This window comes from Rhinoderma darwinii, chromosome 2 (genome assembly GCF_050947455.1).
Source record: "Rhinoderma darwinii isolate aRhiDar2 chromosome 2, aRhiDar2.hap1, whole genome shotgun sequence".
In the NCBI taxonomy this organism is placed as follows: Eukaryota; Metazoa; Chordata; class Amphibia; order Anura; family Rhinodermatidae; genus Rhinoderma; species Rhinoderma darwinii.
This window is the reverse complement of record NC_134688.1, coordinates 317,493,778-317,518,377: the sequence shown is the minus strand read 5'-3', so window position 1 is coordinate 317,518,377 and position 24,600 is coordinate 317,493,778. Positions and strand designations below refer to the sequence as shown.

General features: G+C 43.9%; 2 protein-coding genes across 3 annotated transcripts in view; one reads left to right on the top strand and one right to left on the bottom strand.

Annotated features, from left to right (window-relative positions):
* Positions 1-3,040: 3,040 nt before the first annotated feature.
* SNRPC (small nuclear ribonucleoprotein polypeptide C) lies at positions 3,041-16,013 on the bottom strand. Its single transcript, XM_075853556.1, is given in 7 exon segments — positions 3,041-3,223; positions 6,586-6,690; positions 6,793-6,882; positions 9,089-9,197; positions 12,989-13,031; positions 15,855-15,955; positions 15,957-16,013. Coding segments are annotated over 7 exon segments (615 nt in total). The 5' UTR covers positions 15,999-16,013; the 3' UTR covers positions 3,041-3,098.
* Positions 16,014-16,154: 141 nt separating this feature from the next.
* Positions 16,155-24,600, top strand: part of ILRUN (inflammation and lipid regulator with UBA-like and NBR1-like domains) — a 113,138-nt gene continuing 104,692 nt past the window's right edge. Inside the window, exon 1 of one of the 2 annotated variants that reach the window (XM_075853553.1) lies at positions 16,155-16,771. In XM_075853553.1, the coding sequence (XP_075709668.1) occupies positions 16,614-16,771 (158 nt within the window). In that variant the 5' untranslated portion in view covers positions 16,155-16,613. The remainder of the gene's footprint in view (positions 16,772-24,600) is intronic. The other variant, XM_075853554.1, reaches the window with a different exon arrangement.

The window sequence follows — 24,600 nt, the reverse complement described above, 5'->3', positions numbered from 1 at the left end:
CTATGCTCTTGGCGTCATTGCTTTGAGGGCTGGAATGAATTATTTGGGTTAAGGAGATATCCTCGACCCCTTTTTCCTTTGGGGTAACTCCAGCGACCGGACTTCCCTTTCCCGCTGTAGTTCTGTAAGGTAGGATCCCTCTGTTGGCGAAATCTTCCAAACTGAGGGTTTTTTTTTGGTTTCTCTTCAGGAAACCCCTTTTTCCTATCTGTTGCACTCTCCAGCATGTTATCGAGGAGAGGACCGAACATCAGAGACCCTGTAAACGGGATAGAACACAATTTGTTCTTGGACTTCGTATCTCCTGACCACATTTTGAGCCATAATGCTCTTCTAGCAGCATTTGAGAGAGCCCCATTCCTGGCAGCAAATCTAATAGATTCCGCTGAAGCGTCTACCAAGAATCCGGTTGCCATTTTTAGTAAAGGTAGAGATTCTAATAGATCTTGTCGTGATGTCTTCATCATCAAATGGGTCTCTAGCTGGTTTAGCCATATAAACATTGCTCTTGCTACTGATGTGGCCGCGATATTAGTTGAGATCAAGGCAGAGGCAGATTCCCACGCTCTTTTCAGTAGTCCGTCTACCTTTCGGTCCATGGCGTCCCTCAACTGCGAGGAATCTTCAAATGGGATTGTGGTTTTTTTAGCAACCCTGGCTACTGGGACATCTACTTTTGGTATCTCATCCCAAGGCTTAGTGTCCTCTGGATCAAAGAGAAGTCTGTTTTTGAAATCTCTTGAAATGAAGAGCCTTTTTTCTGAATCTTCCCATTCAGTTGTCACCATTCTTTTGAGATTTTAGTTTACCGGAAAAACCCTTGTTTTCTTTTCCGTTAGACCTCCAAACATCTCATCCTGGATGGTATGTGGTTGGTCTTCTTCGGGAATATCCATGGTTTCCCGTATTGCTTGAATTTAGGTATCCGACATCTCGGAATAGAAGAAGAATTTTTTCTCTTGAGTGGAAGAAGTTGAAGGCAAGAGTTCCTCTCCTTCTTCTAACTCACCCTCCGATAGGTAATAACACTCCTGCTCGGAGACAGACCCCTGAGAAGGAGGACAATATTTTTGATCCACTTCAATCCGTGGTCTTTTTGCCCGGGAGTGTGAGGGAGTTTCTTGCGGAGGGGCGAGGGAGGCTACTGACTGACCCACTTCTTCACGAATCATAGCCCTAAGTTCAGACATGAATGTTGGTTGTTCCTCCTTTAGTATTTTTGCAATACAATCCTGACACAATTGTTTCCTATGGGACTCTGGCAATTTTTTTGCACAAGTCGCACATTTTTTAACCTTCTTTTTATCAGTTTGTCTCTGAGAGGAATCTTTTTCCTAGAGAAAACAGAAGGTAGGTAAAGTATGGTGTACATACATAAGGGGTCATACCCTTCCAAGGGTGAGACTCACGTAACCCTGGGACATATCTGGAGTTCCATCAGGACGAGGAAATTCCATACCGCGACAGGTAACAGGCAATGCAATATGCAATCCACGAAAATAATCCAAGTTAGAGTTATCAGCTCTAGCTACATACCTGTGCGTGTCCCTTTAAATGCGGGCGTTTTGAAATTCCCGCCTTCCAAGATGGCCGCGGACCGGAAGTAGCCCGACGTCATTTCCGGTCGGCTATTCGTCTCCAGCGTGTTTCCTTTGGAGTGCAGCCGCTATAGCCGGCGACTGAGGCTTGCTATGCGGTGCAGCAAGGATCCCCTGCCGGTGCGTCCACGTTTATGGAGCTGCCGGTCCCCGCCTGGTCCGCGGCCAGGCCGAAGCCTGCTTGGGAAACCCCAGCCCCCACACACTACCAGAACCCTGCCTAGGATTCCTCCGGTAGGTGTCTCAGGGTGGGAGCTAAGGGACCCCTCGTTCGAGGGGTGTTAGCCTGGGCTTTAGGGGGAAGAGAAGGGGGAGTGCACGGACCCCCCGATCTTGCCCCCTGCCCGAGTTTCTTTCCTGCACTAACACAGGAGCGACGCTCTCTGCTCCTGACCCTGTGGGGACAAGAAGAACACAGGCAAGTGGGTGGTGGGAGGGGCCTTTTAACCTCTCTGTCTTCCTGTCCCTACAGAGATCAATGGGGCAACCTCCTGTAGTGCTGTCATGAGGGATGTACTGGAAAAATTGGTCTGGGCTGTCATCTTGCATCATTGCATTCTGAGAGTCATAACGTGTTATTTTTCTGTTAACGGAGCTGTGTGAGGGTGCGTTTTTTTGTGGAACAAGCTGTAACTTTTATTGCTTTCATTTTGGGGTACATGCAATTTTCTTTTTATCACTAATTATTCTATTTATTGGAAGACGAGGAAACCAAAAAACAGCAATTCTAGCACAGTTTTGTTTCTTCTTTTTTTACAGCGTTAAAATCTAGAGGCCTGACTGACCCATAGCTATACCATAATCTGATAAAAGGATTCTTAGAGTAAAAGCAATTATAGCAAAAGAAAAAAAAAAAAAAAAAAAGGTTAAGTATCGAGAGCAAAATGTTTACATAAACTGTGCATGCCTGCTATTTTAATATTTTTTATAGGCAGTTATGGCAGTGCTTTCGGTCATAATCCATTTGGTGTGATTAAAGAGCCAGTGATTTTTTGCAATAAGGAGAATAACCAATATTTGAGTGGAAAGCTCAGAGTGGCACGAACAATTCATGCAGTTGATGTTCCAACAACATTGCTACATTGTTTAATATTCAACTTCTAGGTTTTTTATTTTTAAAAATGAAATAAAAACAGGTATTTAACACGTCTTTCAGTAAAATTGTCCAACTCTGTACAAACACATTTTGGTAAATACCATGTGCTGTAACTAACAGAAGAAGGCTCGTTTATGTTTAAACGGTAGGTATAAAAAAAAAAAAAAAAGGAAAATATCACACTATAGGTATTTAACAGTGTAGGTCTAAGAAACAGAGGGTGTACTGTATGACTTCCATTATAAGCGCTATTGAATTATGGGCTGCTCAAATAGAAGTTTACATGGTGATAAATTAAATGTTGGAGACATTAACATTCTGCAGTAATATATCAAAACTACTAATATCTTGGCCATGTTTCCCAAATTTATTCACAACGGAGCTTGGACTGTTGTCCAGGGTGCCTATCGGTCAGGACGTGCCATGCCAGGGCGAGACTGGAGCATCATGGGACGGGCGGGTGGACGCATCATAGGAGGACCAGCCATCATTTGCATGTGAGCTCCCATTGGCGGTCTCATACCAGGACCTGTCAGAAAAAAAAAAAAAAACAATTATAAATAAAAAATCATCAAGATGCCATCTTTACTTCAGTAATAGTACGGATCGAATTTTAACCCGTTAGTGACCGCCCAATAGTGTTTTTATGGCGGCCACTAATGGGCTTTATTCCGATGCAATAGCCTTTTTATGGCGCGGCATTGGAATAAGTAAATAGAGCCAGGGAGCTGTCAAATCTCCCTGCTCTCAGCTGCCAGAGGTAGCCGAGAGCTGTGGGCATCCCTGTTCGACCGGGTGAGATCGATATCTGTATCGATCTCAGCTGTTTAACCCCTCAGATGAAGTGCTCATAGCGAGAGCCACATCCGAGTGGTTTTGGAGAGCGGGAGGGAGCTCCCTCTCATCCCACTGACACCCGGCGATAAGATCGCCGAGGGTCTGTATCTCCAAAGGCCCCCAGGTCTGCCTGTAGTGAATGCCTGCTAAATCATGCCTCTGGCACGACCTAGCAGATGCCTGTCCGTTTTACACGGACAGGCATAATACACTGCAATACAAAAGTATTGCAGTGCATTATAAATGCGATCGCATAATCACATAGTGAAGTCCCCTAGTGGGACTAGTAAAAAAAATAAAATTTTTTTTTAAATAAAACAAAATAAAGTAAGAAAAAGTTACACAAATCGCCGCGTCCGTAACGACCCCAAGTATAAACTTATTACATCATTTAACACGCGCGGTGAACGTCGTAAAAAATGAAATAAAAAAACCATACAAAAGTTGCTGTTTTCTTTGAATCCAGCCTTAAAATAAAAAAAAAAAAAAAGTGATAAAAAGTCACATCTACTCCAAAATGGTTCCAATAAAAACTACAAGTCGTCCCGCAAAAAAAAAAAAAAAAAAAAAAAAAAAGCCCTCATACCATTGCCATACCATTATGGCTCGTCAAATATAGACAATAGCAAATAGTGTTGAAAAAATTTTCACTGTGTAAAAGTAGTAAAACATACAAAATCTATACAAATTTGGTATCGTTGCAATCGCAACAACCCACTTAATAAAGTTAGTGTTATTTATAACGCGTAAATTTAGGATGCAAAAGTGTGGCAAAATTGCAGTTTTTTTTCTATTCTCCCCCCCAAAAAAAGTTAATCAATAAATTCTATGTACCCCAAAATGGTGCTATTAAAAATTACAAATTGTCCCGCAAAAAACAAGACCTTATACAGCTATGTCGACGCAAAAATAAAAAGTAAATAGCTCTTGGAATGAGACTATGGAAAAACGTAAAAATTGGCTTGGTCATTAAGGTCTAACAGGCTGGTCATTAAGGGGTTAACAAATCAATAGCTTGCCTAGTATCTACAACGAAGATGTGGCGAAAATAACATACAAAAAACAATTAAATGAAGTACCCAAATAAATTACAGAAAAACTTGATTACGTGGACAATTATTACCACTGAACAAGAAATCTGTACCTACGGTACAAAAAAGGGAATAATTTCTCTTTCTAATTCCCTACAAAGATATTCTTATATTCAATATACATGGGGCTGGAAAATCAGCCATGGTGACTGGATTTTGGAGCCTACCCTTCATACATTCAGCCGCTAGGTTCTTTCACCCAGTGACAGCATTCCGTTCCATCTCTCCCTGCAGACGCGATTACAGACCGCTACTGCAGAGCATTAGCGGTGTGTGCTCCCTCCTTCACTAGTTTGTTTACAGAGACTTATGTTGGAAGTGTCTCGCAGGAGCATGCTTGAGGGGAATAAAATGTGGGCAGAAGACATCGACTGACTAATTAGCAGTAAGGGGGGGGGGGGGGGGGGACTGTGGCTGCGGCAGCATCTATTGCTTTTACGAAGGGTGGAGAACCCGCTGCACCTACTGCTAAAGACTACTGTAAGGAGGGAAAGGGGATTTGCTGTGATTAAGTGTTAGGCTTTGTACATGCAGAGTTTTTTGCTGCGGAAACCACACAAAAAACCTGCTGAAAACGCCTCCCCTTAATTTCAGGAGAAGCGTCATGCCCTTTCTTCAGGCGTTTCAGTCTGACCTCCCATTGACATCAATGGGAGGCAGAGAAAGCGGTTTAAATGGCAAGTTATCTACCGGCAGGTCAAAATTCCTCAAGGATGGATACCCTAAGGGTGTATCGACATGCAGCGGAAAAATCTGCACGTACATAACATGCTGAATTAGTGGTAGATTTTAGCCCTCTACATTTGAAAAAGGTCAAATCCACAGCAGAGATTGACATTCTGCAAGTCAATATATGTGCGAAAAAATGCCACAGCATGAGGAGGCTAGTACTGTAATCAGCTGCATATTTTTAATGAGCAAAACCCCAGAATTTCCACTACATGTGGCCCCAGCTTGAGGCTTGCACATCTTCAGCAGGAATTGCTCATTAAAGAAGCACTCCACTTTTTTTTTTTTCTTTATTGCACCCTCCATTTGTACATTGGTGTTACTGTGGGGTGCTGTGTGAAGAAATATTTACCGATCCCCGCAACATGTCATTGTTCGGGTCCAGCGCTGCTCACGTGAACTTCCCTCTGACTTGTCTGGAGTCACGGTGCTTTGGAATAAACTGGAACTCAGGCTCTCAATGCATTCCTATGGGAGCCAGAACGAGGCTCCATAGGAATGCATTGAGAACCTTACTTCTGGTTTTCTGAAAAGAGATTCCAGAGCAGAATTAAGATCACGTGAGGGGCGGTGGACTCGAAAAACAACAAGAAGCGGAGATCGGTAAGTATTTCTGCACACAGCACCCCAGTGTAAAACCAATGTACAAATGGAGGGTGCAATAAAAAGTGGAGTGTTTCTTTAACTGGCTAGTTTGAAGCAAAATTTGGAGCTGGCTCCTAGACTTGACTAAGATTTGTCCAAGCCTGATTGTCAGCTGTTTTTCTGTAAACGGCCGAGAAATCGGAAGCAGAACGCCTCCAAACATCTGCCCATTGATTTAATTGGGAAAAACGGCACTCTGTTCCGACGGGATGTTTTTTTACACGGCCGTTTTGAAAAACGCCGTGTAAAAAAACGGCCGTGAAAAAGAAGTGCATGCCACAGCTCGTTGGTCTGCGCTCGTTTGCTCCTGTCACAAGGAGCCATGTATGGGGACGAGTGCTTGTTACTCCGATCGCCCGTCCCCATACATCATGTCGGCAGCGCGTCTCCCGGTTTACACGTGAGATGTGATGCCGACGATATTTCACTTTTTTTTAAAACTAGTCGATCAGCAAACGAACGAGCGTTTGCACGTTCATCTGCTGATCTCTGCCCTGTTTACACATGAACGCTCGTCTGCCCGATAATCTCCCAGTGTAAAAGGGCCTTTACTGAGTGTGCTAGGAGTGGTACAAATACACCAGCTCACCATGTCCTAATGGCATCATTCCTGGTGGGGGAGGTCCCATCATTGGCATCATTGGGGGGCCTGCCATGGGTGGCCCGGGCATCATACCAGGCCGTGGAGGGCCACCTACATAAGGAGAAAAAATAAATAAATCACCGATACAAAGCGTTCAAAATCACATATAACAACATGGTGCCAAATATGTTATGGAACACACAATTGACTTACCCATGTTAGGTGGTGGTGGGATCATGGCACTTCCAGCAGGTGGTGCCGCAAAAGGTGTGGGTGGTATTTTCCCTTGCTGAAAAGCAGCAGCTGCAAGAGAATTAGTTGCATTACAATATCATTTATAATATAAAATCTGGGAATATAATCTGTTCCAGAAAAAAAAACAAAAAAAAACAAAAAAACACACCACTGAATGGCTAAAGGGAAACTCTGCCCAAAACCCAAGAACTTTTATGTGCACAAAAACTAATTTCCACCTATCTAGAGGATACCCACGGGCCTCACCGACCATACACTTACCACCTATACTGTAAATTAGTGAGAAGGGCTGTCCATGCGAAAACCCCTTTAGGACGGGTTCCCATAGAACCTGCGGTTTTTAAAAAAGATTTTCTTACCCCCTCCTTCCTGCAGTTTGGCCTCCCTGGATGACGTTGCAGGCCAAGTGAGTCTGCAGCCTGTGATTGGCTGCAGGGGTCACATGTGATGCAATGTCATCCCAGGAGTCCAGACTGCAGGAAGGAGAAAGTTCTGGGTATTTTATTCTTTCGGAGTTGCGATTTTTGCAGCGTAATTACTGCGATTCCGCCGCAAAAATGGCAACACACTGCTTTCTGTTGTGGGTTTTGCTTCCCCATTGAATTCAATGGGGAAAAAAACACAATAGAAAGGCAACGAAAACACCTGCATAAATTGACATGTGCGAATTAAAATTTCGCACCGCAGGTCAATTTATGAACATTTACGCAGTGTTTTTTTTCTGCAGCGTGGGCAAGAGATTCTTATCCACTTTGCTGCTACTGCAAATGCTGCGGAATATCCGAACAGAATTCCGTTACGGATACTCCGCAGCGTTTATGCTCCGTGGGAACCTGGCCTTAGGCTGGATTCACACGAGCGTGTGCTTTTTGCGCACGCAAAAAAACGCTGTGTTTTGAATGCGCAAAAAGCACTTAGCAGCAGCATATGATGCGCGGCTGTGTGCTTTTCGCGCAACCACCATCATTAGGACATTCTGTTTGGATGTTTGGAAACAGAAAAGCACGTTGTGCTTTTCTGTTTTCATTCATCCTTTTCACAGCTGTTGTGCGAATCACGCTAGTCGCACGGAAGTGCTTCCGTGCGGCATGTGTGGTTTTCACGCACCCATTGACTTCAATGGGTGCGTGATGCGCGAAAAACGCTCAAAGAACGGACATGTCGTAACTTTTACGGAGCGGACCAACGCTGCGTAAAAATCACGCACGTCTGCACGGCCCCATAGACTTAATATAGGTCCGTGCGACGCGCGGACGTATATCCCGTTCGTCTGAATAAGCCCATAGGGTGATTTTACTCACAGCGTTTTGAGAAAAATGCCACTGCAGCTTTTGATGCAGAGTCAAACCTAGAAGTGGATTCAGCGGGAAAGAAGTCCTTCCTTTATATTTGCAATGCCTTTGAAATCCACTTTAGGCTCCATAAAAAAAAAATTGCGGCATTAAAACAAACAAACAAAAAAAAAAAAAACGCTTTGCGTGAAACACCCTTAAGTAATTCAATTTGTCAATCAGTTACTTGTTCTTGTAGCTTCTACCACTAGAGATCAAATCTAACACATTGGGGATGTCGCATAACAGTCTTCAGTGACACTTTCTCTACAATCTCCTTTCAGTTCCTGCTAAGGATTAGACAGATTCCGGTCACAATGTCATATGAAACATCAGCTTATTCGAGAGGATTGAGGCAAGGATAATCACACGGCCATCCCAAGGTAGAAGCTACACCTGCTCACGAGTCCATGATGGTATTGGAGAAAGCAGGGTAAAATCTAATTCAAGATGGATCCTGGATTGCAAGTAAAATAGACAAAGTAAGTCTAATGTTTGATAGACCATAAAAGAAAAATATGGTGGACGGGGGCTTTTATATTGAGGGCCTATCAGCTGATGGAGGGAGCTGTGGCCTTATTATAGTTTACCATACATCCGTAGTGGCTGTGCCGGGTATTGCAGCTTAGTCTTATTCGTTGAATGGGACCGGAAATGCAAACCCAGGCACAGCCGCTACGGATGTGTACAGCGCTGTGGCTGGCAAACTATGAAGTCCCGGAAAACCCCTACTCATGCGTTCCAATCATTGAGGTTACGATGAGATACAACACAACCTACCGATCCACATCCCAGCTCTATTTTGTATGTTCAGATCACTTCTGATCTCAAAAGCACAGGCTGTGCTAGTGTAGTATTTGTAGGAAATGACAACAGCGTAGATCGTTCCTAAAGATAAACCTCTGGTAAATGAGGCTACTTACTAGTTTTATCAATTAAACTCTGGGCTTGCTCTTCCATCCATTTCTGATAGTAATCTTTTACGTTTTCCTTGTGCTTTCTTCCACTGCAGTGGGTCTTGCGCACTGATGGCTAAACAAAGGGAAGCAAAATTTTACATCAATGTATATTTTAGACAAACAACTTTTACAAACAAAAGACAAACCGCTTATGAGGTTATCGGAGACATATTTCATGGTTATTTGAAAACGTTTTATGCAAAAACAAGATATGTTAAAGAAAACTGGCCACCGAGAAAGGTATCCAAGGACCGCTCGCACATGCTCTTTCGGCATACATTTAAAAAAGGGACTCCAAACCAAACCTCAAGTCCTTTGAGGAACAAAGAATAAATGGATATAAAAAAAATACCCAAGTCCCCTAGAGATAACCCTGCAAGAATTTCAGAAAGCTGAAGGAACAAGCAGTTTTGCGGAAATCTTGCAGACTAGGAGGGAGCCCTTGCCTCCCAACCTCCATCTTTGGCTGGGGACCGTATCAGCAGTGTGCACGAGCATGACATCACTGCTGAAACAGAAAATTTGGGAAAGGGGCAGGGCTTAGTCTGCATTCACCATAAGGGATAGGTGATCATTTTCGGATCGCTGTGGGCCACACCACTGGGATATCCCCGATTGTAAGAACGGAGGCCCCGAACACCCAGTTACTTCTCACGGCTCGTCGAGGAGGACATTGAAAGTAGCGGTGGTAGAGCATGGGCGCTGCAACTCTATTCAAAGTCTATAGGAATTAAGGAAGCAGCCGAGTATAGCGCTCGACACATTCTCAGACATTGAATGGAGCAGCAGGAGTATGCTCGACCGCTGCTCCCTATAAAGCTTCTCCTGGGCACGGAGGGGGGGGGGTGGTTTGTGCAGTGGAGGAGGACCTGGTGGTTCAGGACCCCGTTCTCTCGATCAGGGAAATCCCAGTGGTGGGGGCCCCAGCAATCAGAAAATGATCACCTATCCCCTGGATAGATAATTTAGTATTCAGAAGTCTATTACAGCTCCACATTATTTATTGCCCAGATCTCCCGGGACCCTGAATTGCAAGTCTGCCTAGCTATGCTACAGTAAGGAGGATTTATCAGTGCATAACTGGACTCCCATTACAGGTTCACAGGGTTTCTTGCCCATATTTTTCAGGCTCCTGAATAGTAAGTTTGCCAAGCTATAGCATGATAAGGAAGCGAGGATGGGATTTATTCAGGTAGATTTAGTATTCAGCAGTCCCTATTACATAGCCATAGTGTTCCCCAGGACAGCGAATGGCAAATATGTTTAGCTGTGCTACAATGCAGAAGAATCATCACTGCATCTCTAGGAAGATTTATTATCAATGCATAACTAGGCAGATCTGGGCTTCTGCCCTCATGCATTGTGTGTATGTTGTGTAGTATCTGAGCAACATGGTTGATCTTGATCTTTATCACAGACAGTCAGCAGTTTTGGAGAGCTGGGTAACAATTACTGCAGAAATGTAATGGAAACTACACTTGGTACATACATTATGTACATATTATAAACACCAGTTTTTTTAAAGCACTCCCACAAAAACGTTTCATTCTCTGGCCCTCAGAAGGACCGCCATTTGGCTTTTGAAGCGCAGATTTTACTTGGGGTTTTCAGCTTTCGACTGATTGTCGAAAAAACGTAAACCTGCCAGAACGGTGACAAACGCAAACCATTAGCAATGTTTGCGTCACCATTGATATCAAGGGTGATGCAAACGGAGGCTAAGGTTTCCTTTTGACTTTCCGTCGAGGGGTTCCATGACGAAAACCTCCGACGGAACACCTCAACGGAAAGCAAACGCTGACGTGAACAGGCCCTAAGCTGGGCTGAGTGAATCAGGGCATATGTAAGCTGGGCGGAGTGCATCAGGGCATAATAGTCACTATTGACTGCCGCATTTAAAGGGGTAAAACGGTGGCAAACCATGGTAACTGCGACCACCACCGTTGCAGGGTGAGGTCAGCTGTATAATACAGCTGACACCCGCTGAAGATGAAGCGAACACATCTCATGTGCCCGCTTCATCTACAGGGCGTGAATTGCCCTATTGCGGGAATGCACTGTAAATCAGGACGTACAGTCATGCCCAAAAGCGGGAAGGGGTTAATAGGCGCACAAAGATGGCTGACCTGGTGGTCTTCATTAGGCTCCAGACTGCCATGACAACCATCGACACCCTGCAAGCCTGTTGTGAGGCAGGGCCAATTGGCTGTTGGGAGAGCCCCCCCTCTTTCATAATCGCTAATGACTGCATCATCTAAGTGGCTAAATGGGCGGGATTGGAGTTATCTTAGATTCCGCCCGCTGCAGTGAGGTGTCAGCTGTAGCATACAGCTGACACCTTGCTTAGTATGGAGCACACTCAGCCCAGTGAGCATGCTCCATACGTCCCCTTGGCGGCTGTCACGTACAGGTTTGTGACACGTCACCAAGTGATTGAGTGAAAATAATATAAAGTGTAAAGATCAGTGTTTAACATTTTGTTATGTTTTTCCTAAGCCTGTAAAGGGCACGCAAAGCTATTTTTCTTTATGAATGGCTCGGCTTAAAGGCTATGTAAACCTTTGCAGACTACTTTTTTGGTATAAAACATCATATGATGGTATTTTAAACAACTTCTCATGAAATTAGATGTGATCGATGACACGTGGCTCCTGCATGTCAGAAACACGCAGGACCCGCTCTCACCGAAGTAGTCAGTCCGGCTTTGAATGCAAGATCCAGCTTCTATGTATCCAAAATACATAGCTGTATCACAAAATTAAAAAAAGAACAAGATAAAAAAAGTTGTTGAAATACCATAATACATGGTTTTATTAATTTAAAAAAAAAAATGTGCAAAGCTTTACATAGCCTTTAAGTCTACAGATATTTGGGGGCTGGTGGGGTTTGTGTGCCGGGGCTTAAAAAGTTGAAGGGGGACAAGATGTTTTACTGAACAGACATAGAAAGTAAAGTCATGTTAGGCTAAGTCCACACTACCGTAAGTATACGTTTACCTCTCTTCCGTCAGTGGAAAAGAGGATCGAAAGATTAACCGGAAAGCAACGGTTCCGTAAGAATTACAATTGATTTTAACTGTAATTATTTAGTTGCTTTCCGTTGGTCTTCGTTCGCTAGGCTTCGGATTTATTGAACAAAAACAGAAGCGCAATCTGCAGAACTTTTGTTTCCGTTAAAAAAAAAAAAAACGGAAACCTAGCGAACAGAAACGGAATGCAACTGAGGAAAAAGTTACCATTGAAAAGAATAGTAAGTCTAACGGAACCGTTGCTTTCTGTTTAAACCTTCGATCCTCTCTTCCTCTGACAGAAAAGAGGTAAACTTATTCTTACGGGAGTGTGAAAAGTCTTAGGCGAAGTTCAGATCACGTTTAGGATTACGTTAAGCGTATACGGTACATCTAATATGCTCAGACTTGTTTGGCCTTAACGGTTTGCCAACCAGGGAATTGTAAGAATTAATTATATATGTCTTAGTGACCAAGTGACACTTTGCTTTCCCTAAGGCCCCAACTTTGGCCGGTACCACGAGCTCTGAACAACGAGACAGCTAGTTGATCGGCGCTTGTTTGCTCCTGCACAAGGAGCTATGTATGGGGACAGGCGGTCATCACTCTGATCGCTCGTCCCCATACGTTATCATGTCGGCAGCGTTTCTCCCTGTTTACATAAGGAGATGGGCTTCCGACAACGATAATTGGCCAGTGTAAAACCCCCTTTAGTATGGTTTCTATGGAATCAGGGCTCACTTCTTTTGTTCCCCCTCTCAATGTCCTAGTGACATTCTTTAAGTCTTGAAGACCTTTCTAGTTCCAGCCAAGACAGGAGATGTAGCAGTACACGTAACAAGTTAAAGTAATCTTACCGAATCATGAGTGAGGTAGGTGTCACAGTAGTCACAATAAAACCTGTATAGAATAAAAAAACAAAACAAAGAACATTAAGAATATGCTGCTATAAATTAAAGAGGCTCTGTCACCACATAAGTGGCCCATCTTGTACATGATGTGATCGGCGCTGTAATGTAGATTACAGTAGTGTTTTTATATTTAGAAAAATTATCAATTTTGACAGAGTTATGACCTATTTTAGCTTTATGCTAATGAGTTTCTCAATGGGCAAGGACACTGCAGTAACGTTATAGTGTGTTTATGTGGCTGCACATAGTAATACAGCTATATCGCTATCTGCAGTGTAAATGAACGGGGAGAAGTGTATGACGCTGATTGGTCAGCGTCATACACTTCTCTCCACAACGCCCACTTGGCCATATAGTAAAACACGCCCAGTTGTCCATTGAGAAACTCATTAGCATAAAGCTAATATAGGTCATAACTCCGTCAAAAATGATTGTTTTTCTAAATAAAAAACACTGCTGTAATCTACATTACAGCGCCGATCACATCATGTACAAGATAGGCCACTTATAATGTGGTGACAGAGCCTCTAACTCTTGGCACCATTCAAACACCATACGACTTTCAACCTGCCAGCAGATTTCAGCTGTTTGGATATTACAAAACTGAAGTGACACCCTTAAAGGATTTCGGAGGCTTAAGGGGGAACCTGTCACCAGCATTTCAACTATTGAGCTTTACATATCCCTTACTGGCCGCTGCTGTCAAAAGTTCATTGACGTTATCCCCTCTCCTAAACTCCTCCTCCGACTGTAAAGAACGGTCTGCAAACATTTTGCACCTTTTATCGTAATAATCCGGTGTCCCTTTATACGCACACACCAGAAGAGGACATCAATGCAGAAGCGCAGGATTTTGTATGCTGGGGGAAGGTGAGGAGCGGTCAATCAAAAGGAGGCGGGGTAAACTCGGAAAAACTTGAGGAATGAATATTTGACTCTTATGCTCATTAGCATACAGTACAGGAACACTAAAAAACTGAATACTGAAGTTACAGAGCCGACTAAGGCGACAATTAGATGTTATATAGAAATTATGTTTCACCCACTTAGGCGGTATTGCTGGTTTAATAGGTGAAATGCTGGTGACAGGTTCCCTTTAAGGCCCTATTACACGGGCCAATGATCGTGCAAACAAGCCTGAGTAATCAGGGCAATGATCAGTGGATGAACGACCAAACTCTTATGCAGAATTAAAAATAATCGTTGTCGGCAGCGCATCTCCAAGTGTAAACAGGGAAATGTGCTGCCGACATAACGTATGGGGACGAGCGATCACAATAACGAGTGTTCCTCCCTTTACACATCCAATCATTGCTCCACGTGACAGGGGTGAATGAGCACCGATCAACAAGCGCTCTCATGGATCGGCGCTCATTTACACAGCCCACATCGGGCCACGTAATAGGAGCAAAGCACTTGTAGGACATGCGTCCTGAACTAGAAGCAGTCTATCACTAGATCAATAAATGACAAGACCAAAAAGAAAGAAGTGGAAGATTAAAAAAGGTAGCCTACTAGAGCCCTCTTTTTCCATATAGTTTTCCATTATACTTTAACAATTCCTCACAGTTTAAGACCCCATGCACACGACAGCAAAAAACCTCCGGAGCCATTCACTTTCATTGAACACTGACACCTTTCCGTAGCACTACGGAAGGGTGTCAGTGCCGTGGAAATGTTCCGGGAATTATGGAACATGTCCGTTCTTTCGCATTTTGCGGGCCGTGCTCCCATACTTTGTATGGGAGCACGGCCCGAAGATGCGGCTGTCAGTCAGCGGCCGGCTGTGCCCGCAATCTCGGGCCGTGATTGCGGGCACGGTCGTGTGCATGGGGCCTCAGATATCTGCTGGTTGTCATTCAACAGGAACCTTCATTGTTAACTCAAGGTCACTGCAAGGCATCTACAACCTAAGGCTATTTTCACACGGGGTATTTTGCAGAATTTTTGACACGGAAACCGCGTCGCAAAACTCGGCAAAAACGGCCCGAGAACGCCTCCCATTGATTTCAATGGGAGGCGTCGGCGTCTTTTTCCCGCGAGCAGTAAAACTGCCTCGCGGGAAAAACAAGCGACATGCCCTATCTTCGGGCGCTTCCGCCTCTGACCTCCCATTGACTTCAATGGGAGGCAGGAGAAAGCGTATTTCTCGCTGTTTTATGCCCGCGGCGCTCAGTGGCCGTGGGCGAAAAACGGCACGATAATCGCCGCAAAAATCAGCGTGCAGGGAGAGGAATATCTGCCTCAAAGTTCCAAACAGAATTTTGAGGCAGATATTCCTCCCCCAAAATACTCCGTGTGAACATAGCCTAACTGTGAAAATACAGGCGGAGCATGAGGCACTAAGCTATAGTCATATTTACCACTGCCTTCATATAACAGGGTAACGCATCCTACAACACAGGGCACGGGTACTCTCCAAAGAGCCTAGTTACAGCGCATATGGAATTACGGTTTTAGCTTAAAGGGGCTGTCCATGATTAGAAATACATGGCTACTTTCTTCCATACACAGTTCCACTTTAGTCCATGGGCTGTGTATGATATTACAGATCTATTAAAGTGAACAGGGATGAGCTGCAATACCAATTACAACCTATGGGTGTGTGGTCCTGTTTTTTTTTGCTTTAAAAAGCAGCCATGTTATTCTAATCCTGCAACCCTTATTTTTTTTTGTAAACTACACCAACCCTATAGGAGCTCCATACAAAGTTTACCACGTGCAGGTTCAACCATTAATCTAACGTAAACGAAATGTACAAGTCTATGCTCGTCACAATAAAACATTCACTAGCTACAAACCCCACACTCACTTGGGCATGATGTTGATGGCGGAATCGTCACCTTTGTCTCCGGCGGAAACGACGCGGAAACCAACCCGCCGGTATTGTAGTCGACAGGATATTGCGTCACACAGAGGGCGTTGAGCGCAGAATCTCCATCTTACTTAGGGGCATAAGTATTCCGTATATATTTTATATTCCCAGCTGTACATGCGAGTTTATTTCTTCAGAGTTGACGTTTACAGAGTTGTGTATTATATTATGAGTACAATGAACGCTTCTTTAGGAGCATTCCGAAGTTAGTGTGGGAGGAGTTACTTACGACGTGTCGCTGTTCGACAGTCTGGTGACGTCATGGCGTGTGGCGCTCAGGAAGCGGGGAGGCCCCGAGCGGCCAGCTGCGGAGCCGGAGACCGGGTCCTTGAGTAACGGGCCCGGCTACCGTCATATTTGGGCTTGTGCAAAATTAAAGCTCAACAAGGAGCCTTTCGGTCAGAGGTCACCGACTTGAGGTCAAAGGTCACAGTCAGTCGTCTTGGAGGACATCAGTTGTGTGGTTCTTGAGTGGAAGAGGACAGACTGTACTTACGGGAATTGGCTCTTTTGTGGTCGAGATACTAGGACTGGGTGAAGCAGACCAGACCGTAAGTGGGACAGTAGTGTCCGCCTTAGCGGTAGTCGTGGAGCAGGTTTATGTCCCTGACACCTCGCCGTAAGAACGGGACATCAGGGCAAGGGTCGTACTCGTTGTTTACAGTGTGAGGAGGGGCACAGCTCGGACGCTTTGCCATGGAGGGAATGGACGTTGATCTTGACCAAGAGCTGATGCAAAAGTTCAGTTGTCTGGGGACCACGGATAAGGATGTCCTCATTTCTGAGTTCCAGCGGCTCCTCGGCTTCCAGCTTAATCCTGCAGGTTGTGCGTTTTTCTTGGACATGACAAACTGGTAAGTGATGGGATGTCGCCTGTGTCTGAGATCGCCGGGGGAAGGGAGTGCCGAGCACACTACAAGGGTCTACTGCTAGTATTGCCTGAGCTCACACGTTCACCACTGAGTGGATCCTGGCATCGTACAACTGTGTGTGGTGGAACCCAGCTATAGTAAACAAACCTCAACTGCGTGCTCATCCTGCATTCTCACTATCCTCTTCTGCACGAGGAACACTTTCCTTATTTGGTTCACCCTTTCTTATCATTTAGCTTTTTATTTTGTACATTGAATCAACAAAACAGATTATCACTGAAATTAAATGGATCAATCTTTTAGGCCCCATGCACACGACCGTGCCCGTAATCGCGGCCCACGATTGCGGGCACGGCCGTCTGACAGCCCCCCGCATTTTCTGGCCGTGCTCCCATACAAAGCATGGGAGCACGGCCCGTAAAACACTAAAAAAACCGGACATGCTCCTTAAGGCCCCATGCACACGACCGTAAAATCGCCCGTAATTACAGGCACATTCATTTCATTTTTTTTTTATTTTACGGACCGTGCTCCTACACTTTATAATGTGAGCATGGCCCGTAAAAACAACCGGCTGCCCGCGGCCGGCTGTGCCCGTAATTACGGGCACGGTTGTGTGCATGGAGCCTAATTCCTGGCACAGTTCTACGGCACGGACACCCATCCATAGCGATATGGAAAGGTGTCCACGGCCTATAAAACTCAATGGGTCCGGTAAACTGAAGACCGTGTTACGGTCTGCGGTTTTACGGTCATGTGCATGGGGCCTTACCCCTAAAAATAGTAATCTGTATACATTTAATTGCATTGTCATAATGTAGCTCTTTTCTATTGGCTGCCCTTCAAGCATCTACACTTGACACCGATTTATGGAGCGATATTAGAGCAGGGGATCTATATCGCTATTGCTGGACACATTTACCACTTTGGTGTCTGGGAAAGAACCCTTGGGAGTTTAGTAATGGCGGTTATATTGGATGCCGCACAACTTTCTTGAGGCACTTTATTTATTTTCTTAAAGGGTAACTGTCATGTCGGGGGTGCAGTTAACACTCCAGCATCCAGCAGTGGATATTAACATTCATTTCATCCCTTTTAAATACATTGGGTCAAATCTATGGCATTTGTGCATGGGATTCACAGAACGTGGACTTTCAATAACCTCTATATAAGTTCTGGGATGGATTTATTATGTAATATTTACCTCTATATTTATATTAAGTTCATTTCCTGGTAACATAAAACTTTCAGATTTAGATTGAGATTTCCCTCCGAATATCAATGCAAGCAGGTTCAATATTGTTTTGTTTTTGTAAAATATACAGTGACATTAAATATAAAGTATTTACATACGTTTGCTTTAGGCATCATAGACGCAGCGGTTTCTGTTTCGCTGACTGCAAAGCGCCGATCCTAGTGACTTCTATGTGCTGTGCGTTTTTTATTTTTGCGGACCCATACTCTAGAATGGGTGAGACAGACCGCAAATACAATCAAAAATAGGACCTGTTCTATAATTTACGAAAGGAACACATGGATATGCAAAATAAATGGATAGGACACTGAAGAAAACAACAGTATTGCACATGAGCCCTGACAGTCTTGGCATTCCACGCTAAGTGAGCCCATCAAAGTGCCGGTAGTATACTGTTTTATCTACTGTAAGTAGGTCCAAATCCTGTGCTGGTAAATGACATCATATCTCTCTGGTGTTTATTTATTAATTGATTTTTTTTTTTTATATGCGGTTTTTTTATTATGGCGTTTTTCAATTCCTATACGGGAAGTTTATAGGAAAAATGCCATTCACAGAACCCAGAAATGCCACATACCAAAATGCTGTGTATAAAGCCTTTCCAATAATTCACTATGGACTTTGAAGTAACATCTAGCTGCAGTTTTTTTTTTATCGTATAAAAAAAATCTGGCAAATTCACTAAAATGCTGTGTGTGAATAAAGCCTTAAAGAAGCACTCCACTTTATTTTTTATTGCACCCTCCTTTTTGTACATTTATGTTTCAGTGGGGTGCGGTCTGCAGAAATACTTACCGATCCCCGCATCTTGTCGTTTTTCGGGTACAGCGCCGCTCACATGATCTTCATTCTGACCTGGTCTGGAATCGCTGCTTTTCAGAAAACCGTAAGTGAGGCTCCCAATGCATTCCTATGGAGCCTCGTTCTGGCTCCCATAGGAATGCATTGAGAGCATGAGTTCCAGTTTATTCAAAAGCACCGTGACTCCAGACAAGTCAGAGGGAAGATCATGTGAGCTGCGCTTTGCACAGAGCACCCCACTGAAACACCAATGTACAAATGGGGAGTGCAATAAAAAAAATAAAGTTTTTTTTATGTGTTCCTTTTAACATAATGAAACAACTTTTCAATATATTTATATTTACCTTACTGCAAGCGTTAGCCTGCTATGCTGTAGTCTTCTCCCTGTCTTGCTTCTCAGTCTCTTCTACTTCGCCAGTTCCCGCTCATTGTGAGTTTGAATCCGTAGCCAGAAACATCAGGCGCTGGCTACTGTTTCTATGCAGAACAAAGGCACCACGTTGACGTGCGCGCTCCCGAGCCTCCTCACTCTAGGCCTTATTCACAGCACTGCTCCTGACATCACTGTTCATATATGGATAGTGATGTCCGGAGCAGAGCTGGAGTCCTGGGCAGAGCGCTAGTAGAGGCACTGCTCCGGTACATCGCTCTGTGGAAGCCTTTAACATCACAGTCCATATATAAACAGTGATGTCAGGGGCAACCCCAGAGTCGGAGTCCCGGGCTCTGCCTGGGACTCCTGCTCTGCTCCTAACATCATTGCCCATATATGGATAGTGATGTCAGGATGAGAGAAGGAGTCCCAGGAAGAGCGCTAGAAGCGGCTCTGTTTCGGGATTCCGGCTCTGGGGAAGCCCCTGACATCCCTGTCCATATATGGACAGTGACGCCAGGAGCTTTCCCAGGTACGGAGTCCTGGGGCAGAGTCTCTACTAGCGCATTGCCTGGGGATTCTGGTTCTGAAGAAGTCCCTGACATTTCTGTCCTTATATGGACAATGATGTCGGGAGCTCCCAGAGCTATACGTTTAACCCCTTAATGACCAGCCTATTTTAGACCTTAATGACAAAGCCATTTTTTACGTTTTTCCATCGTCGCATTCCAAGAGCTATAACCTTTTTATTTTTGCGTCGACATAGCCGTATAAGGTCTTGTTTTTTGCGGGACAAGTTGTACTTTTTAATAGCACCATTTTGGGGGACATATTATTTATTGATTAACTTTTATTAACTTTTTTTTGGGGGGGAATAGAAAAAAACCTGAAATTTCGCCACTCTTTTTCACGTCTTAAATCAACGGCGTTTACCATGTGATATAAATAACACACTAACTTTATTCAGTGGGTTGTTACGATTGCAACGATACCAAATTTGTATAGTTTTTGTATGTTTTACTACTTTTACACAGTAAAAACGCTTTTTTTAAAAAAAAATTATTTGTTTTTGTGTCTCCATATTTGAAGAGCCGTAAAGTTTTTATTTTTTCGCCGATGCGGTCGTATGAGGGTTTTTTTTTGCGGGAAGACTTTATTGGTACCATTTTTGAGTAGATGCGACTTTTTGATCACTTTTTATCACATTTTTTTTAAGACAGGATTCACAGAAAACAGCAATTTTTCCATAGTTTTTTTCTTACATTTTTTACGGCGTTCACCGTGCAGGTTAAATAATATAATAGATTTATAGTCGGGGTCGTTACGGACGCGGCGATACCAGATATGTGTAACTTTTTTACTTTATTTTGTTTTTTTTAATAGTAAAGCATTTTGTAAGGGGAAAAGGTGGGTTTTTAATTTTTTTTCACTTTTTTTTAAAATTAACTTTATTAAACTTTTTTTTCACTTTTTTACTAGTCCCACTAGGGGACTTTAATATGCGATTCTCCGATCGCTATTATAATACACTGCAATACTTTTGTATTGCAGTGTATTACTGCCTGTCCGTTTAAAACGGACAGGCATCTGCTAGGTCATGCCTCCGGCATGATCTAGCAGGCATTCGCTCCAGGCAGACCTGGGGGCCTTTATTAGGCCCCCGGCTGCCATTAGAGACACAGACACTTGGCGATCGTATCGCCGGGTGTCGGTGGGATGAGAGAGGGAGCTCCCTCCCTCTCTCCAAAACCACTCAGATGCGGTGCACGCTATTGCGCACCGCATCTGAAGGGTTAAACAGGTGAGATCGATACTAATATCGATCTCACCCGGCAGAGCAGGGACGCTCCCAGCCCTCAGCTGGCTCGAGCAGCTGAGAGCAGGGAGATTTGACGCTCCCTGCTCTGTTTACTTTATCCTGATGCAGTGCCGTAAAAAGGCATATGCATCAGAATAAAGCCCGTTAGTGGCCGCCGTTAAAAGGCGTATTGGCGGTCACTAACGGGTTAACGTATACCTGTGACGGATGCCATGCAGTGGCATCAGTCACCCATAGCCTCTCATGTTAAAAAAAAATGTATACCTTGTTGGAATACGTTTTTTTATTTTTTATGGGATCCCTCAGGATGGATTCGCGTAGTCTACTACGCTATTCCATCCTATTTTTTTATTACTAATTTTTATTTTTTTTACAGGTTCGGTTGTTGGACTATTTCGGATTCGAGGACTCCTTCGATGATTGACCGCGTCCATTATTAAGACGGGGCTTAGTGTTAGCCGGTGAAAATGCTAACACTAACCCCCCTGTTATTACCCCGGTACCCACAGCCACCAGGGGTACCGGAAAGAGTCGGGTACAATCCAGCACCCGACCGTCTGAAGTGATGGACGCTCACTGGGGCAGCCACAGGTATTATTAGGCTGGGAAAGTCCAAACACTGTGGTCCTTCCTACCCTGGTAATGCTAGGCTGCTGCTATATTGTATATGGCTGGTTATGAAAAATGGGGAGGGGGCGGGACGCCACGTCGTTTTTTTTTTTTCCAGTAATTTATTTATTTTTATTTTTTTCAAAATACGACGTGGGGTCTCCCCCATTTTTCATAACTAGCCAGATACAACATGGCAGCAGTAGGCTAGCATTACCAGGAAGGTCCACATTTTTTGGGCTTACCCAGCCTTTTACCAGCCTGCAGCCGCCCCATTGCTCTTCCAATACTACAGATGGTCGGGTACTGGATCGTACTTGGCTCTTCCCTGTACCCCTGGTGGCGGTAGGTACCGTCGTAATAATGGAGGGTTTAGTGTTAGCTTTTCTACCGGCTAACACTAAGCCCCCCTTAGTAATGGACACTGTCAATCAGACAGCGGCCATTACTAAGGCAGTAGTAATAAAGTTCTAAAAAAAACACAGAAAAAATATTTTATTGAAATAAACCCACAACCCTCGTTGACCATTTTATTAAAAAAAAACCCACAAACAAACCCTTTAATTGAAATAGTCCTCGAATCTAAAGTAGTCCAACAACCGAATCTGTGGAAAAAAAAAATCAAGCACAAAAAAACAAAACATTAGTAGCACATAAAAAAACATTTAACACCCTAGCAACGCCCCTGGTTTGTGTATATAATAATATATATATGTCTGTGTTTCAGCCGTCACTTCAGTGCGAACCCGCTCGTTTAACCTGTTAAATGCTGCGGTAAATAGAGACTGCGGCGTTTAAATGACTAGAAACGGGGGCAGCCCCCGCAACTTTATAATGGCCCCCTGCGACACGATTTCGGGGTGCCGTTGGTTGGCATGGCAGTCAGACCAATAGAAACTACAACCCGTCCTGCAAGAAATAAGCCCTCACACCGCTTAATCGATGGAAAAATAAAAAAGTTATGCCTGTCAGAATGTGGTGACAAAACTTAAATTTTATTTCTAACAATCTGTTTTTAACTGAAAAAAGTTGTAAAACATGAAAAAAACGGTATAAATTTGGTATCGCTGTAATCGTCTTGACCCGCAGAATGAAGTTAATGCAGCATGTTTACCGCACAGTGAACGCCGTAAAAACAAAACCACCCAAAATATTGAGAAGTCGCTGTTTTTTTCCTATTTTACCACACACATATTTTTATTCCACTTTCCCACTACATTATATGGTGCTGTGAAAAATGTACACCCAAAAAAAAGCCCTCATACGGCAATATTGATAAAAAAAAAGAAAAAAAAAAAAAAGGTTATGACTTTTGGAGAGGGAAAAACGAAAGTGAAAATCCGAAAATGGCTGCGGCGGCCTTGGAGACGATGTCTGTATAGATACTATATGCTGGGGAGAGATTGTAGTGGGAGATTCTGTGACCTGATTGGCTGAGCTGATTTGCTTGTGCACGAGTTAAATACAAAGCATCCTGGGATATAAGGGCACAAGCTCTGGCTCCAATTCCCTTAGCTGATGTCATAATTAGAAAGTGCCTGCCCATTTCAACATGCAGCAAGAGAAGATTTTATATTAAGGCCTCGTTCACACAGAGTTTTTTGCAGGAGGAAAATTCTGCCTCAAAATTCAGTTTGGGATTTTGAGGCAGATTTTGTGCTTCCTGCACGTCGTTTGCCGTGATTTTCGCGGCCATTGAGTGCTACAGGCAAAAAACTCACCTAAATACGCTTTCTCTGCCTCACATATGTCAATGGGAGGTCAGAGGCGTAAACGCGTGAACATAGGGCACGTCCCTTCTTTCTCCCGCAAGGCGGTTTTACCGCTCGCGGGAGAAAACCGCCCCCGCCTCCCATTGAAATCAATGGGAGGCATTTTCGGACGGTTTTTGACGAGTATTGCTCCAAAAAGCTTGTCAAAATACTTAGCAGGTAAGTCGATGTAGCTACTTACCTGCAAACGCTGATGCTGCTGCAGAATCAACTGTAGCCTCTGGTGCCGATGTGTCCTCGCTCGTCTGACACGATGCAGGACCTGTGAGTGACGTCACAGCGTGATCTGGCAGAAGCTGGGCGTTCTGAAGAGAAGTGGATGATACTTCTCATCAGAACGCCCAGCTAGTAAAAGTATTAAAAACGCCCCGATGTACGCACATAATACACGCCCACTTGGACTTTTACTTTTAAACACACCCACTTGGACTTTTGCAAGCCTCATTTGCATAACTACAAAAATGGTCATAACTTGGCCAAAAATGCTCGTTTTTTAAAAATAAAAACGTTACTGTAATCTACATTGCAGCGCCGATCTGCTGCAATAGCAGATAGGGGTTGCAAAATCTGGTGACAGAGCCTCTTTAAATAGCCTCCTTCCTTTACCTTCTACAGTTATTTCCTGTACTAAGAGGTGTGGAAGTGGTTACTTGTAGTAGTATGGGATTGTCTGGTTACTACACCAGTCTACCCGGTCTTTCCCCATTGATGCTCCACACAGGCGTTCTTGTGTCTGCTGCAGCATGGATACTTTGAAGTCTTGTTTAGCCTGCTCTTATTCTGCTTGTTTTTTTTTCAAGCCTCCAGGCTAGTAAGATACTTGCCCCACACTGTCTTCTTTCAAATTTGGGGTTCTTATATATGCCTTATATTCTTTAGGGGGAAAGGATAGAGTACCTGAAAAGAGACCACCTAAAAAATGTGGAATCTGCAAACAAATCACTATTGTCCACTTATAATAAAAAAGAAAAGGTTCTGCCAACAATGCATGAGATAAATAATCAGTGACGAAGCTCCATTCCTTGTTAAAAAATAAAATACAAATGTACATCCGATGATTAGAGAAGACATTGATAGCGCTCTGGACAAAAAATATAAAAGGCCTTCTCTGGGTCCCTTTACTTGCCAGGCATGTGCAGTTTCCTCTGACACCTCTGATTTAGAGTCCATGATAGAAGAGGG